The sequence below is a fragment of the Vicugna pacos genome, chromosome 7 (assembly GCF_048564905.1).
Source record: "Vicugna pacos chromosome 7, VicPac4, whole genome shotgun sequence".
In the NCBI taxonomy this organism is placed as follows: Eukaryota; Metazoa; Chordata; class Mammalia; order Artiodactyla; family Camelidae; genus Vicugna; species Vicugna pacos.
Genome location: NC_132993.1, coordinates 36,089,515 through 36,106,781, shown reverse-complemented (window position 1 = coordinate 36,106,781; position 17,267 = coordinate 36,089,515). Strand labels below are relative to the sequence as shown.

The 17,267-nt window shown below is 42.6% G+C and overlaps 1 protein-coding gene across 4 annotated transcripts in view; it reads right to left on the bottom strand.

The window, feature by feature from the left end:
- The window catches only part of ELMO1 (engulfment and cell motility 1), a 488,726-nt gene that overhangs the window by 251,439 nt on the left and 220,020 nt on the right, over nucleotides 1-17,267 (bottom strand). For all 4 annotated transcript variants that reach the window (XM_015237313.3, XM_072964661.1, XM_006201899.4 and 1 more), the window contains one exon: nucleotides 3,602-3,706. In XM_015237313.3, the coding sequence (XP_015092799.2) occupies nucleotides 3,602-3,706 (105 nt within the window). The remainder of the gene's footprint in view (nucleotides 1-3,601; nucleotides 3,707-17,267) is intronic.

Genomic DNA, 17,267 nt, shown 5'->3' with positions numbered 1-17,267 from the left:
GGGCATATGTCCCACGTGCATATAAAGCCTGGAATGTCTCCAAAAGACATTACCCCCTCACAGACCTGGAGACCTATTTCATCAATGACACCACCAGCCATCCACTCAAGCCAGTATCTCCCTCTTCCTTGGCAAGAGTCTAGTTTATTTTAGATCCAAAATAATTCATTCAAACTGCTTCTCCCCATTGCCACAGCCACCACCCTTATTCAGGTTATCATCATTTCTCTGTCATTTCCCAGATTTTATTTTGGCTGCTAGTCTTGATTTCTCACATTTGTTTTCTGGCAGGAGAGTGATTTTTTTCTAAAATTAACTCTCACCATCTTTACTTAAAATAGTTCAGAAATTCTTCACTGCTTTTGGATTAAGGTCCAAGCAAACCCTACCGCAGGGAGAGAGGGTCCCGAATGAACCAGCCATGATCAAATTTGCCGCTCCCTGTTTAAGCCACGCTGTACTTCTTGTGGTTCCTTGAGCAAAGCCCACACCTTTATGACTTTGTTCACGTTTCCCTCTACTTGGAGTACTCTCTCGTGCCCCCTTCCCCTCACCTGATACCTAGTACTATCCAACAGGTCTTAGTGTAGATGCCACTTTCTCCAGGAAGCTTTCCCGACCTGACCTCCATATCTTTGTGACTCTCCTCTGTGCCCCCGACATCACCCCTGCCCAATCAAAATCCATTCTAAGTGGCTTGGAAAGCGCTGGTGTTTATCTCTTCCCTCTACTACCCCTCCTTTCCAACTCTAGATAATAAAATCTGCAATGACAGGACTTGTGAATGGCTTGTTCCTTGGGGAATCCCTATCTTCTCGCTCACTACTAGCCATTTGATAATTATTCAGTAAGCACAGGCGGCTAGTGCCTGAAAAGAAACAAGGTCCATAGAGAGTGGTGGGGATCATGTACATTTGATGGGCAGGCAGAGGGAGAGAAATCCATCAGAAAGACTAAGAGGAATGGCCGAGGAGAGAACCAAGGCAGACAGCACGGGCTGCAGGCAAAAAGGGAGAACTGGCCAGTGGGAAACAGTGTCCAGTGTCAATGGGAGGGCAAACGAGATGAAGGAAGAGGAGAGGGCTCCACATTTAACAGGAGAACAGCTTCTGGAAAGTGATGGGTGCAAGGTGTTGAAGAGTGAGCAATGGAAGAATTAGAAAACAAGGCAAGAAGGCAAGTTACAAAACCACACAGTGTTTGAGAGAACACGCTAGCGGGGGCAGGGGGCAGGGGCACGTGTCAAGGACGAAGAGGGAATATTCGTGTTGTGCACGTGTGCGTGTCACAGTCCGTTTTAAAAGCCTCAATCGTAAGTTGACTGGCAAAGTGAAAAGTGAGGCCATATAGTCAGGTACAGAATAAATGTTTGTTAAATGAAAGATATAAATAATAAATGAATTAGACTGCGTTCAGATGGGAGATTTACCTGGTCAAAGAGAGCAAATTTTATCAACACGTAAACTTATTAAAAAACAAAAAGCCCATCTTTGTGTTTCAGAAAAGACCACTCAGATCATAGATTAACATTAATGAGCTGTCTGGGGTGACCATTTTCATTGTTTATATCACTACCTCACTATCCCTGGGACATCGATTTTTAAAGTCACCACAGAATACCCTTGTAGACTGCCTCAGACTTTATATATGATTTCCTAACCCCATTTATTTATGTAAATAGCTCTGGCTTTCCATTCAGCGTTTAATGGTCGCGAAGTCAGGTGAGACACAGAAAACATCAGGAAATGGACACTTCTGAGAAAACAACAGACATCTCAGTTATAGAGAATGGCTAACCAGATAGAAAAGTGCATGTGGACAAAAAGGTTTCTTTACAAATAGGTTTTTCTTTTAAGTCCCTATCAGATACGAAGTTCTGTCAGGTTGCCATGGTATTAATTTCACTTATGACAGTTTAGAGAACACATTAAGGAAAATGGGTTTAAAATGTTAAATTACTTTTCTTGAGACATATGCTTCTTATGCAATTAACAATACATTCAGCATCCATACTCTCTAATTTTAGAAACATTCATCCACAAACATTAATCAGTTAATGCTAAATTCAATTTCTACCAGGCTTCCTCTTTTCACACTCAACTCTCCAAGGCGATACTACATGGTACCTCGAAAACACTAATTTACTTACTGTGAGAGCAGATTACATTCTTAGAAAAAAAATCTGTGTAATAATGATACACACTTATAAACCAGATTAAACTTTCATGAAAAAACAATTTTCTTATGGAAAATTGCATTTCTGACCAAGTACCTAAGAAATGCATAAAACCTTTCAGAGGAATATGTAAAATCCTTCACATAATCAAATCACAAATAGTGTTGCAGTATAATCAAAGCTTGTCAAACTGCACATACAGTTAAAATATAGTGTCTACAGAGAACTCAGAGACCTGGCATGACTTTTGTTTTCAAAGGGGTCGCTACTGGGTAGGACAATTTTTCATGGTGCAAACTGTCCCATGTATTAGAGGGGTTTGGCCAGTAGCACTCTCACTGGGCGTGGTGACTACCAAAGAAACATGCCCACACCATTTCCAAATGCTCCCTCATTTAGAGAAGTAACTTTAGCCCAGACAAAAGGAATCGCCCACATTTACGTTACCAGGTAATGACAGTGCCAGGTCTCAAACCCTGGTCTCCAGAAAGCCAGTACCAAGAGGGAGGCAACAGAGAATGTCAGAGTCACAGGCCCATAGCTTACTCTAATTGCAGCTTTACTCTTCCTGCTTTAAGTTATTCATTCATCAAGCATTTTCTAAGCGTACATCTAACCATCATTTTAACCACTTGCCAGCTCCCTTGCCCCGATTATTCACATCCTCCTCCACCTCAGTCTTGGATCAGTATACTTCACGAGTCTGAATCTGGGCTCCTCTCCCTGGACACATGGGACAGGTGTCGGCAGAAATCCAGGGCCTCCCGTGAGCGGCCCTGACGGGCAGGCCTTCTCTGCCACTGTCCGTTTGCTCCAATTTATTCACACCGCCCTCCCTGCTCCTCCCTGCCCAATAGGCAGGTGGCTCCTTGTGTTTTCCTCCTGCCCCACCCACAAAGGAACCTGCCTTGGGAGCTGGAGTGTCACTAATCTGTTATAAAATGAGAGAAGGCATTTCCCTTCCCTCCTCATCTTCCCCACTCTCTGCTTTCTGTTTACCCAATTGTATCTCCAGCGTTAGATTGAAGAGAAGCAGTCCCAGGCAGGACCCCGGGCCTCTTTGCAAGAAGGCAAATAAATGTATGTGGTTTTCACTAACGTTGGGGTCACACAGGTTTTTGGTAGCTAGCTCGTTTCTCTGTGATTTAAGGCTAAGGCTAATTTTGTCATAATTAAATACTGTATTATGTAAAATATTTTTCCAGTGTCTAATGTAGTTTTTAGATGTCAGCATGTGAAAAAATACTAAAAGTTAAAAGTCCCTGTTTTGGTGTCCCTGATTGATTTCGCGTAATTTTTACTTCACTTCGTGATGAAAGCTAAACTCTGGGGCAGCTTATCTGAAGGTAATCCCTCACTATCTCTAAGTTTGAAATTCGAATTCAGTAGGAAACCAACAATGGCCGCAAGGGGCTGTGTGCTTACCCGGATGTAGGCATCCTGGTGGTGTTTGGCAAAGTACAGCATGTTGTCCAGAGCTAGCATCCCAGGAGGGGTCTGGGTGAAGTCCATGGCAGGGTTGACGTGATTCTGTGATGAAAACAAAATGTTTGATCAGGTTAATTCTGCAGCAGATTTCACCAATCACCAGGTCTGATTTCCCTCCTCAAGACAAAACTACCACAAGGCAAGCTCCAGGTAATCAAGGAAGATGCCCTCCGCTATCTCCACGTGAACCTACTGGGGTGGTGATGGGGGCTTCTTTCTACAAGTGCAGCAAAACCAGCTTCTAGACCTGGGAAACTCGGCTGAAGACTGAAATATACGATCATTCTTGGACATGTGACACTGTGGGAAAAGAAAATAGTGTAAAAACTGTATTTCTGATAGTTGTGCTGTAGAGGAACCAATGGCATTTGGGGAGAGAGACCTGGGATGAAGCTGGATCTCTGCCGTTCACCTTTCTGCACTTTAACTTCCTCATCCTCATGTGTGAGGGTTAAGGATGGCCACACCCGTCCATGGTGTTTGTAAATTGTCCAGACTTACAGTCTACAGGCTGCTGAGCACAGACACTTGGTAAAATTCAGATATTTACGGGTCCTAATGTCTGCCTACTCCCAGGGAGAGTTCTGGCCTTGGGGCCACCCACACGGTGCCAAAAACCACAAAAACAAAACAATTGTTACAAATACGCCCAACAAATTCTTCATCTGCTCCAGATCACGCAATAAACACCACAAGAGCCCTGTGCAGAGCAGCAAACCACTCTCTGCTGTTAATTGTCAAAAATGGTCCCCAGGATCTGTCCTGAAAATTCAGATCTAAATGGTGAATGTTATAAGGGAAGTCATTTTTCTGTTAGAGAGATGGAAAAGAAACGTTAAAGAGATATTAAAGAAAACTGCTCTTACCTCCTACTCTAGGTCATCTGTATGAAGGTACCTATTTTTGTTTTGTTCCTGAATACTTCTTAATAAACACCTTGACTCTGATTCGTCAGGGAAATTTTGGTCAACGGCAGTGTTTCCTAACTTAAGTACAGGGAGGACTTCTTGTTCACTTGTTCAAAGTTCAAACAACCCACACTTCTCTACATTATTCAAGAGTACACCAAAGCTGTCTTTTCCATGCAGACTGGAAATTTTTTATGCTCTAAAAAACAACATCTAAAATTCTAGGACAGTGGTGCTGCCTACTGATCACAGTCCCACAGTTTTACGAGCAGCTCTGTTCATATCTCTACAGCAAGTTACAGTGACTTCAATATTTTATTTTAACATTTTATCCCGATTTGTTTACGAAGATGTTGGAAAAGTTTTAAAACACCAAAGTCCTACTACTTATGATAAGAAAGATACATCTCATAAAATAAATATAATTGTAACAAAAATAAAAGTCACTAAGCAATCAAATGCAGTGGTATTTAGCCTTCGTGTGATACTCACTGGGGTAAGAGAGTCAGGCCTGTATTCAATAGTGGGGAAAAAATCAAAATGCTGGAAATAAATAATCAGAGATTTAGTCTAAAAAGCAACTTGCAATGAAAGATTTTTATAGTATTTTCAGTTCTTCCAAAAAGAATGGAACCTTCCCCTGTTGTGTGTATATTTACTATTTTGACTTCGATACATGAGATTTTCATGAACATGAGTAACATAAAATGATGCTAGTATCTGCTGAGTACTTTCTAGGGGCTAGAGTAGTTTGGGTTTCACGTGTGTTATCTCATCTAACAAATAGGCAGTGGGCACTATTATGATGCCCATTATACTGATGAGAAAACTGCAGCTCAGAGGAGAAGCAAGCTTGCCCAGCTGGCCTCCCAACTTGGATTTGAGAGGGCAGGCAAGGTCTTGCTTGGACAATATGTCTCGGCATGCTTTGGCTCTTCCTTTTCTCCTTACCACTTTATCAGTGGCTTCCTCACCTAGTTTGTAAGTTGAATGCGTTTATTTTCGTACTGCTAGCATTTGGACTTCATATAGCCTGAGAAACATTTCTTCGAGAAAAAAACGTAGGCTAATCAATTATTAGCTGCTACACAGCATGGTCCAGCCAACCAAGGAGAGTGTGCCAAATGTAAAAGAAAAAAAAATGACATTTATTTCAGACCTATTTCTAGTGTGAGTCTATGAGTCTGTTCCAAAAATAAATACATCAAAAGCAAATCAAAAGAGAAAAATTAGTTTATCTGAATCTAGTTCGAACAATCCCCCAAAGCTATGTCTTAGTGAAGATGGCCAGGGAGGAGGCGCCCCTAGGGTCAAGAGTCATCAGTCTAGTTTGAATTGTGCTCCCAGGATCCCCTCGGGGCCTCTTTCTATCAATCACACATGCCCTTCAGCACACACTGGGCGTATCCAATAGGCCACTGCTGCTTTCAAATGGTCTTACAAGTTAAGAAACAATAGGATCTATTTTTAGCGTTCTTTTAGAGATCCATATGGCTGTTTAGGAAATAGTCCCAATAAAATAATGTTTGCTATGTGCCAGGCATTTTATAAAGCCCTTTGCATGTACTAACTCTTAGTTCTCATAAAATCCCTATAAGGTAGGTCCTATTATTGTTCTCCTTTGACAGAGAAGGAAACTGAGGCACTGAGCATTTGGGTAGCTTGCCCATAGTTTCAGAGTCACTAGGTGGCAGAGCCAGAATCTGAACTCAGAGTCCAGGCTATTAACCAGGATGTTAGCGTCAAGTTGTTGCTCAATCAGACGCTGCCGGGAGTTTCACAAAGATGCCCAATGCAGGCTCTCAACTGTTGTGATCCTCTTCAATCAACATGTTCTGCTCAGGCAAAGTGCGTCTGTGATCCATCCTTTTTAATAAAAGCTGTAATTTCTCCATCCCTTCCAGACATAACAGACCAAAGTCTCATTCATGTTCAGTAAACCAGGTCCTGCTGTCTCCAACAAACAGGCTCTTATTAAACAAAAACTAATTAGAAAATTGCCTTTGATTTTCTCTGACTTGCTCTAAATGATGAAGCATCACTGCATTTTAGATGAAAAAATATTTGTGGTTGTGGGTGAACTATATTCTTTCCTTTTTTTTCCTGTCTCTCTCTTTTTAACTCTGGGTATCACTTTCCCAGCCTCTCTCTCTCCTTGAAATGATTGTTTCCTTTTTCTCTTTTGGTTTTAACAGTCAGTGAAATAATTTTACAAGTGTGGATTTTGATAACAGAAAAAGTATAAGAATTACTTGCCAAAACATTTGAGAGCTTTCTATACTGTGACAAAAATACTCTGAGAAACCCAGCAAGGCCAGCAGCCCCCGACTCCTTCCTTATTTATGAGATGCTCTGGATACAGATTTATTTTCTTTTCTTGTTCCATGTTATTTTTTTTTCCACCTGTCTTGAAATGGAAGCTGCAAGAGCTTTGATAAATGACTTGAAAATTTCCCTTGTTTTACTGCAAAGCCTGTGTACCTCTGTACATCCTTCTGAAATGCCATTTGTTACTGCCTGTAGATGTGCTGCTCTGTGAATCACACCAGACAGCTCTCAATCCCTAGAGAAAGGGGGAGCAGTCACCTCCCTTTTCGAAGCACCAGGGTTTCTCACTTTGGGAAAATGGTACCAACTAGTTGAAGATAGCATGATTCCTTTCACAGTGAGCACCCTATGGGGGATTAGTGTATAGAGTTCTTAGAGATCTATTTCTCTTTTGTTACCCACATGCCAGTATTTTAGTTGAATTATTCCCATCACACATCCAAGGTCTAAGACAGAGAATCTTTCAACCTGTTCCAGGCCCATACACCAAGGCCACTGGAGAACTGGGGTGGACCTCAAATATAATCTAGGTTTGTAGCCTTGTTTTATAGATGAGAAAACTGAGTGCCTGGTGGAGAACAGTGGTGCCCCAAAACTAAGCAGGCATCCAAATCAAATCTCCTGGAGGGTACATTAAAGCACCAATTGCTGGCCCCACCCCCAGGGTCTCTGATTCAGGAGGGTTGGAGTCAGGTCCGAGAATCTGCATCTCTAACAAGTTCCCAAGGGATGCAGATGCGGCTGAGTGGGGACCACATTTTGAGACTCTCTGGTGACTGGAATGGCTCATCACAAATAACAAAGGTAGTATCAGAATAAAGATCTAGAATCCAGATCCACTGATTCCTTGAATCCTACATAGCTTCCACTATACCAGGCTTTGAACCCACTGGTTCCTGGGTGCCATGCACTTTAAATATACTTGCTTTTTCTCTGCTTTGTGCTTTGGCCTTTTATTGAGAAAAGAGACTTCCTTATTTAGAAAAAGGAATTATGATTGAGAAGCCTCTCACTTCTCCTATTGCTCAAATTTCTGACTACAATAATATGTATTAGTACCCGCACAGGGAAGGTAGGAAACTGTAATCAGCTGACATTTTCTCCTCTTGAATGCTTCCTGGCTGGGGAAGCAGTGCGGGCACTAGCCTGAATGATTTTTAAATGATCTGTGTTTTTCAATTACCAATGCCATGCTAGTCCTTCGTTAGTGTGGATAATAAAGAGATGATTATGATAATGCCTGCCAGATGGCACATTGTGGGGAAAGCCTTGGAGGATTTAGGAGTTAATATTTGTGCTATACGAGTGCCTACATTGGCTGAACAAATACAGCGTTAAAAGCAACCTTTCAAACAAATCACATTGAGTGAATATTCATTCAGTCTACAAAAAGCCCTGTCAAAGATATTTCTTGAGGCTGGTAGGTTAAGGTCATGTTCTCCAAGGGGAAGCAGGGTGTGATGGTTGCAGCAGATCCGTTGGGAGCTCTACCAAACTACACGTGCCTCCCACTCCTCCCCTCCTCGCTCAGAAGAATGGAGTATGTGGGCTTTTTCAGCAGGCTCCCCAGAAGAGCTGTTATCCACTTTGGATGTACCTGAAAATCCCCTTGGGAGCTTTGGAAAAATTCCTGATGTCCAGGCTGTATCCCAAGTCAGTTAAAGGCGAGACTCTGTGGTTGGGAACCAAGCAACTGGATTTTTAAAGCTCCCCAGGTGATTCCAATGTCTGGCCAGGATTGAGAACCCTTCCCCAAATCAGTGGGTCTCAAATCTGAACATGATCAGTGTCTCCTGGAGGGTCTGTTCAAATAGATCGCTGGGCCCCACAGCCAGAGTTTCTGACTCAGTAGGTCTTGGCGGGGGGCCTGAGAGTCTGCATTCATACGTGTTCCCAGGTGCTACTGATGGTCTCTGGATCATACTTTGAGAACCTCTCCTCTAAAGCCACAGTAATGCAAAGCAAGAGTGTGTTAGGGATCTGTACCCACCCACTGATGGAGCTGGAACCTTGACTCCCTATACTAAAGTGTCTGGTTTTATTGAGATGCCGGCTGTAGGGAGAACACGCACTCTCTGAGTTGACACAGGCCCCACCACTCTCTCACCTGGCTGCTTTGCACATTTATATAAGGAGGTTCCTGACAAAGTCTGACTTTGTGACTCCCAATGTAGATCAATGTTCCAAAGAGAACTAGAAGTCACCTTTAGAAATCTTTGGATTCTGTCCTTGGTCTCTCACTATTACATTCAATTAAAAAAAATTAATAGTTTGGATGAATACAGAAAAGGCATCCCATTAAATCTGACCTAAGAATGGGTAAGATGGTGAATTTGCTGAAGTGCAGAAAAATAACTGTGTACAGCTACTGGTGAGCATTACACCAGGCTCTCCGAATGCCTGATTTCATTCAATCTTCCCAACCACCCAATGAGGCGCGATATTAACGCGGTAAATGTTATTCTTCTTTTCCTACCGATGAGGGTGAGACCTGTGACTTGTGCAAGATCATGGCTGGGCGTCGCAGCGTCACCACTTCAACTCCACAGCTTTTTTTTTCCCTATTAGGTTCCGAAGGTCTTTGGAGAATAGGAAGATGGGCCCCATCAGCAAGAAGTTGTTTAATCGGAGAAATGTAAAGTCCTGTAAGGATTTTTTTTTACTAATTCAAGAACACATCTACAGAACAAGGGAAATCTGGCTTACGAATAATTCATGAGACCCCAGCTCCTCATCATTAAAATTTGATTCTTTTAGGTAAAGCACAAAGGATCTGCATGAAAGAAACACCTGGGAAGATGCTGTGGATTCAGGACAGCAGATTCTAAACTCCCTGGCTTCCTCACTGTACCGCCCTCTTGGCTGCACAGTCTTCTCCTCTCCTGGCCTCTGGAAGATCTCTGCTACTCTCTCTAATTCCATTCACCAACCTGTTACCTTTTTGTCCTCTTTTCAACCTGGCTCCATTTTCCCTCCTCTGGCAGGTCCACGGCTCACCTTTGGGGCACACCTCTCGTTTCACTGAGCTCTGAGACCATCCATAACTATCCACCGTCACCAGGAACCCCCTCCCTGGGTCTGCCCTGCCACTTAGAAGAGTCCGGGACTGTTATTAAGAATGAAGAGAGTCGGCAGCATATGTCCAAGAGGAGTCAGTTTCGTGTGGCTGTCAGGAGGCTCTGACAGGCTGGGTTTCACGAACAGGAGTACAAGAAGAAGAACAGGGGAGGTTCCAGTGATGGGGCCCAGGTCAGGCCACATCTGGACATAGCACACAGTTCCGGTGGCCACACTGCAAGCCAGCTCCTGACACAAAGGAAACCATGCACAGAAGAGTGGCCAGAAAGAAGTAGAAATATCTGACCAGAAAGGCATGTCAGAAAAGTTGGGAAAAAACCCCAAGCTTTAAATATTAACCCAGGAGGGGAAAAAGGTGTGCATGGTGTGGTGGCTGAGGAGGGATGGGGGCTGTGGGTTGGATCATTACTGTCTTAGGCACCTGAAGGATTGACATCACTGTGGGCAACTACAGGAAACAGGATTAGCAGAGACGTTCCCGTTCTTAGAAATAATGAAGCAAGGACAGCAGGAATGTTGTCCAAAGAACTAAAGGGCAGAGAATTAGAGCAAATGACCTTTAGATGCCTTGCAGCCCCTGGTTCGTTCTTTCCCTCATCAAATAATTTTGGATTTCTACTACTGTGCAAAGCACCATGGGAGACAGACATGATACATTTCATCCAAAGATTAATTTAAAACAAAATAGTACTTGCCTTCAAGAAACATCTGTCTCAGAAGTGAATTATTAAAACCCTTAACAACACAGGTTTGAAATATGCACACGTGCACACACACCACACCACACACACACACACACACACACATAAATAAGTTCACACATGCACACTGTGGAAGCTCTCACACAGAAAATTCTGAATTTAAGGCAAATTTTCTTAGTTAAAAAACAGTGACCTTTTAAAAATTACTCTTAAAAGGTCAGAAAGGTCAGAAAAGGCCGTGCAGGGCCGTGTATACAGTTCATGAAAATCTGGGCTCACTGTCACTATATTAACTTGAAGAAGCAGAGTTGAGCCCTACTGAATAAAAGAATAAACTCCAACACTGTTTATCTGGTATGTTGATTCAGCAGTCTGTACAAAGAATTATCATAAAAACTCAATTAAAAATTGCCTTGGGAATAAATCTCCTTTAAAATGAAGCTGGTTATGGTTTAAAAAAAAACCCTCATGAATAATGAAGTTATGCTGTCAAGGTTTATAAAGATATCTGCGATTTTTGTACTGAGCTGAGTGCACGCAGGATTCTGAACAATCCAAGCACCACGGCTCGCGTTAACGGCACCCTCCTCTTTCTTGCCTTAGCTCCCAGCTCCTTTCTTCACTACGTCTTTTAGAACTCCCTTTTCACCTGCTTTTTGTCATTTTAAAACAGGTGAACGAGCACCAGTTTGGCACGTGGGTTTCTCTGTCTCTTTTTTTCGCTGATCCCTGGGAAGAGCACAGGTTAAAGGTCTGTCAAAGGACACAGAACCTGTGCCACCATCACTCCAGGGCTGGCCTAGTTGACCAATCAGAGAACTCACTCTCTCCGAGCCCAGTACTGCTTTCCAGGCCGCCTCTGGTAAGGTAACCACCACTGACATGGGAGATGAAACTTCTTGGCCAGGATGCAGGTAGGAGCTGATCAGGATGCAGGTAGGAGCTGATCAAGCTGCAGCTGCCACCGATGGACTCTCAGATCAAAGGGATGCAGGGGCTTGTGTGTAGCATGGACCAAGAGTAGAGAGAGTGATGATGGAAGTGACCCCTCTAATTGTGTGAGTAGCAACCAGCACACACACAGCACTTAGTGGGTGCCAAGGACTGCTCTAAGCCAAGGGTTACTATGGCCCAGGATCCAAATCGGGTCCACCACTTATTACTATACAGTTGTGAGTTTAAAAGGTTTATATCTTTTTTCACATTTTAAATCTTTTATTAATCAAAACGAAAAAAAAATTATCTCTGACATGTGAAAATTACATGAAATTAAAATGTCAGTGGCCATAAAGGGAGCTTTGTTGGAACCCAGCTCTGTTCATTTATTTACATATGGCCTATGGGTGCTTTTGCACATGATCTGAAAAGCCTAAAATATTTACTTCATGGCCCTTTACAAGAAAAGTTTGCCAATCCCTGTTCTAAGCATTTTGTCTTCACAGCTACTCTGTAAGATCAGAAAATCAGTTCCTCCTTAATTAAAGTTAAACATCTCAACTAACAAAGAAATGCTAATGTTTTGCTACCTGGACAAGTATATGAGCCCTTTGCAAATATTCAATGTTTTCCTCCCCTGGATAATATTGTAATGATTTTAAGGATTCCCAAGGTCCAACTGGACAAATTCTGTGTCTTGTAAGTGTTACGCTGAGTAGCCTAACTGGTAACTCAGTGCTCCTCTCTGGTGTCTTGGGGACCCTGTCCCCTGCTGACAGAGGGCAAACCTTGGAGGGGAGACTTTGATATACTTTTACATAAGACTTTTATACTTTTCTGTACTTTTTTATACTTTATATACTTTTACATAAGACTGCCTGCAGTTTCGATGTCTTAGGGATCTGGAATGCAGCCAGTAAGCATTCTCCCCCTCCCCGCCTTCAATGCAGCTTTGGTAAATGGCAGTCTTGGCTTTAAATTTGGAGATCATGGTCTCTTTTCCACACCAGAGTAAGAAGAATTCTCATGCCTATTTCAAAAAGGAAGAAATCAAGGCATAGATAGTTAAGTATCTTGCCCACATTCACACAACCATTATCTTGGGATTTGAATGCAGATGTCCAGAGCCCGTTTCTTAACTATTATTCTAAAAGGAGAATTGACTGACTACACAATGGGAAAACAAACAAACAAATAGATCGCTTGATGGAATACTACACAGCCCTTAAAAGTATCTTCATAGAGTACTTAGTTATCATAAAATAAAAAGACAGGAACATAGAATATGATGTATCCTGCACAGAATTTCGATGGTAGTATACATTCCTCGGCATTGTGTATTTTATACAGAGTACTCTCTACATCCTTATTACATTATATATGTATATTTATATATATATAAATAATATACACTTAGCATGTTTTTAAAAATTGTAAGGAAATTGACCAAAGTATTAACAGCAATTATTTGTGGTGGTGGGAAGGTGGGAAGTATTTTTTTTCCTACCTGTCCATATTCTTCTAACTTTCTCTAATAAAGATGCATGGATTTTAACTTGTGTTTGATTAGAGGTGTGCCCGCTGTTCTCTAAAAGGAAGCGGAGACCATCCTGCAGGAGGACACGGGAACAGCTTGGATGCCCACCCTGGACTCTGCCCAAGCCTTTGCTGAAGGCCTCCCTACAGGTCACGTGCAGCTGTGCCCAAGGACGAGGAAGGCTCATCCCACCTGCCCAAGTGAGCCCCGTGCAGGCAGGTGGACAGTTTGGATCCTGCAACCAGCATGTCAGAAAGTGTGCGCATTCAGACACTTCCTCCAGATGAAGGAAGGAGGCCAGGAAGAGGTCCTTGTCTGACCCGAATCCTCAGAGCCGAGCAATCTCAGGTCCTGAGGGCCCCTGGGCTTGGACTGCTGTCGGGTGTTTGCCAGTCTGTCTGCCCGACCAGGGGGCAGTGCTCTGGGCTTAAAGGACCTGACCCTTTTAAGCCAGCACCTCCTGGAGCCTGACAGTTTGTACCACACTCCACTTCGTTTGTCAGAAAACTATTCGGCCTGAGTGAGTCATGTCACCACTAACTGGGACAGCCCCAGGGTGATCACTTGGAAATGTGGGCAGGTGAACAATCATATCTTTTTTTTTTAATTGAAGTAAAGTTGGTTTACAATGTTGTGTTAGTTTCTGGTGTACAGCACAGTGGTTCAGTTATACATATATATATTCTTTTTCTTATTCTTTGTCATTATAGGTTATTACAAGATATTGAATATAGTTCCTTGTGCTATACAGTAGGACTTTACTGTTTATCTGTTTTATACATAGTAGCAGCACTATTTACAAGCCAAGACATGGAAGCAACCTAAATGTCCACTGACAGAGGACCTGGGCAATCTTATCTTGACAGGACCTTCCAGCTCCAAAGCCTTCCAATCTGTAAATGTTCAGGGTTCTCCAAATACATAGGGCTGAACCACTGAAACTGCCAACCTGACCATTTTTGACCTACATAAATGGAATTTTACATGATTCAACCTAATAACAGTCAGGCTAAATAGATGAAATCACCCCCAGTCATCCTGAAAATTCTTGAAAGGAGATGGCCTTCTAGGGAATGTAACGGGAGCAATCCCAAAGGGAATCGGCCAGAGATGAGGGTAACAAGACGGGAGGGAGGCCCGTAGTTTTAGTTTAAAAGTCAGTATTGAAATTGATTTTTTAAATGAACTTTTAAAAATGCATCTTGTGACACACCTCCTGCCTCTATAAAATCAGCAAAAACCAGGTGGAAAAATCACCCCCTGGGTATCACTCATGAGGGCCAGGAGAAACGCAGGCCCTGTTTTGGTTTGGTTTGGTTTTGCTCATAGAAATCTACCCATCTGCAGATACAGTGACTGTGACCTTCTCAGTCCTGAGAGTAAGGGTCTGAAAAACAAGGATTCGAGACCACTACTGACCAGAGAGCAATAATCCCTGAAAGAGGGTGAGAATTATTGGAAATGTTAGATAAATAGCATGTGAATGCCAAGCTTCCCCTAACCTTAGCGGATAGATTACACAAAATTAAAAGCTCCCATGTTAAAAAAAAAATAGCTCTTGGTTGTCCGCAGACCTCACGTGCTCGAGGGACTTTGTCCCGAAGGCCCCCCCGCCCACGTGGCAGGATCTCCAGGTTACTCAGAGGGTGAGGGCAGGAGAAACTGCCTCACTTCTTCAAGTCTAACTTATTTCTTGGTAGTTATTTAACCAATTCCAACCTCCTCTAACAACTGTATCTTTGATAACTATAACTCTCAGAAAAAATAACTTTAAAAAAAACTTTAAAATAAAATTTAAAAAATAAAAATAACATACGTTCTGGCTCAGAAGTGATAATGTCACCACAAAATATATTTGTGAAGACAATTTTACTCAAAATTTCCACAACCATTTTTTTCAAAGTACAAAAACCTGCAGAAGAATAATATTCATCTGCACCACGATAGGACAGAAAAGAGACAGAAAGGAGACAGGCAGGAAGAGAGCTGAATGTCAACTGAATCGGTAATGTCTTGTTTTTATTCGTAGTCCCCCCTCTCAAAATTAAGATGTTTGAAAAAAATACAGCAAAAGTTAATATCTATTAAATCTGAGTGGTGGGTTCATACATAGATGCCTTTTATATAGTTTTTTCTCTGATCAAAACAATTCATTATCACAATTTAAACTGAGAATGTCTACATTTTGTTAACTTTATTTGACCATAGCAAAGCAAAGTAGGTTTAATAACTTTAAGACTCTGCACCTTAAATATTAAGGAGTAATAAAAGGTAAGATCAAAAGTGGTCGTTGTCAGAATTGCAAATGGGGACTTTGATTTGTTGTTACCTTCACACAGATTGTGCTCTGTTTTTCCTCTGTTGTAGGCTGGCATGTAAAGCAGATCTGAAATATATTTTCATCAACAAAAGAGGAAGCCAAATATTAAAGAAGACCCTTGGAGATCAGTTTTCATATTACCTTTTGTGAAACTCAGTAGATGCCTGCCTCTGTTTCTCTCAGATAAGGAATATTAATAGGGACATTTCAATCCTCCACAAATGAATCTTTCTTGAACAGACTCGATGCATATATGAGCAGTCTTTGTAAAACCATTCTGAGCACATTTATATGTATTCCTCCCTCGTCTACAAAAGAGCATGATTTCCTCTCCTAGTCCTCATTTTCTAGTCAAGGATCTGGTTTTTCTTCAGCACCCTGATGTGAAGGAGCTTTGCTGAGTTCTCACGCAGCAGACCACAGCAGAGCAGGCAGGATGGGTCTGCTCGTTCACAAAGTGCTTACCCTTCATCAGTAGAGCTGGCGTAGGTGGGACCTCCCTCAGGGGCCCTGTGCACAGGGTGTGGGATGGGAAAAATCAAAGAACAGCTCAAAGGAAGCACAGCTGGCCCCCCAAAAGACCCCAGAGAAGCCCCACCCTGGGGGTATAGGGTAGCGCCAGGAGAATGCCTACGTGGGTCTTGTGCCCACCACGTTCACAGGGCTCACCCTCCAGACACTCCACCCAAAATGGCTTTGTTACAAGCAGGGAAGACTCTGGTCCTTCAAGCCTGACAGGGGCTTGATCAGAAAAGAGCCTGACTAACCGCGAAGGGCAAAAAAAGCATATGTAGGAGCAGCAAGGGTAGGGTAAACAGCCCAGATTTGGAGAGAGACCAATGCAATCTTCAAAATTAGTTGACGCCCGCTCTTAGAAAAGAAACTTCACCTTTCTAAAACCCATTTCTTCTCCTATAATGCTGTGTAAAAATTGCCTCTCTCGCTGGCCTGGTGAAGATCCAACCAGATGGTGTATAGAGAATGCCTTGAACAGAGCGGCAGGCGGGCCCAGGGAAATGGGCGCTGTGGGCGAGTCACCTTCCATCTAGAGTGGTAGCAATGTCCCCCGCTACCTTGTGCCAAAGACCCCTAGTTTGGAAATCCTGGTCTTTTTTCTAAGTCTGGCTCCCCTCAGGACCTCGACGGAGCATGAATTCTTAGACTTCAGATGCCATTCATTGGAAGTTCGGCTTTCTCACTGGCCCCATCGACCTGATTCCCTAGACTACGCTCAGCTCACATTTACTCAAGGATCCCACCAATACTGTACTAAAGGGGCCTCCCTCTCGAACCCCACTCCAGGGTTCTGCCAACAGGATCTGGCAATAACTAATTAAAGAATCAAAAGTCCCCCAAAGATCTTGGGGGCATATTCCACCTTCTTCATCTCCCTGCATTCAGGCATGGAAAAATTTCAGTCTCCCACTCGCATAGTAACTTGTTCTATTTATAGGGACTTTGGCAAAGAAGATTCAATAGCGTTTCTCATTGCTCACTCATTTATACATTCAGTAAAATTTTACCTGACTTCCAGGTGCTGAGTTACATAAGACAATACAGCACTGTACTTTGAGTATTCCGTCAGTTCAAAATTAGTGTCCGTAAACCACTTAAAATGTGAAATTATTTAATTATCATCTTAGGAAAATGGCTTAAGTACACCAGATACAGTGATCGACGCAATGTCCAAACACACAGGAAATTCTGCTCCCCTGATTTGTGTGTGTTTCATTGATTGGCATTTACGGTGAAGGCTGCCTCTTACTGAAAGCCTTGAAGTCATTAAATAAACATA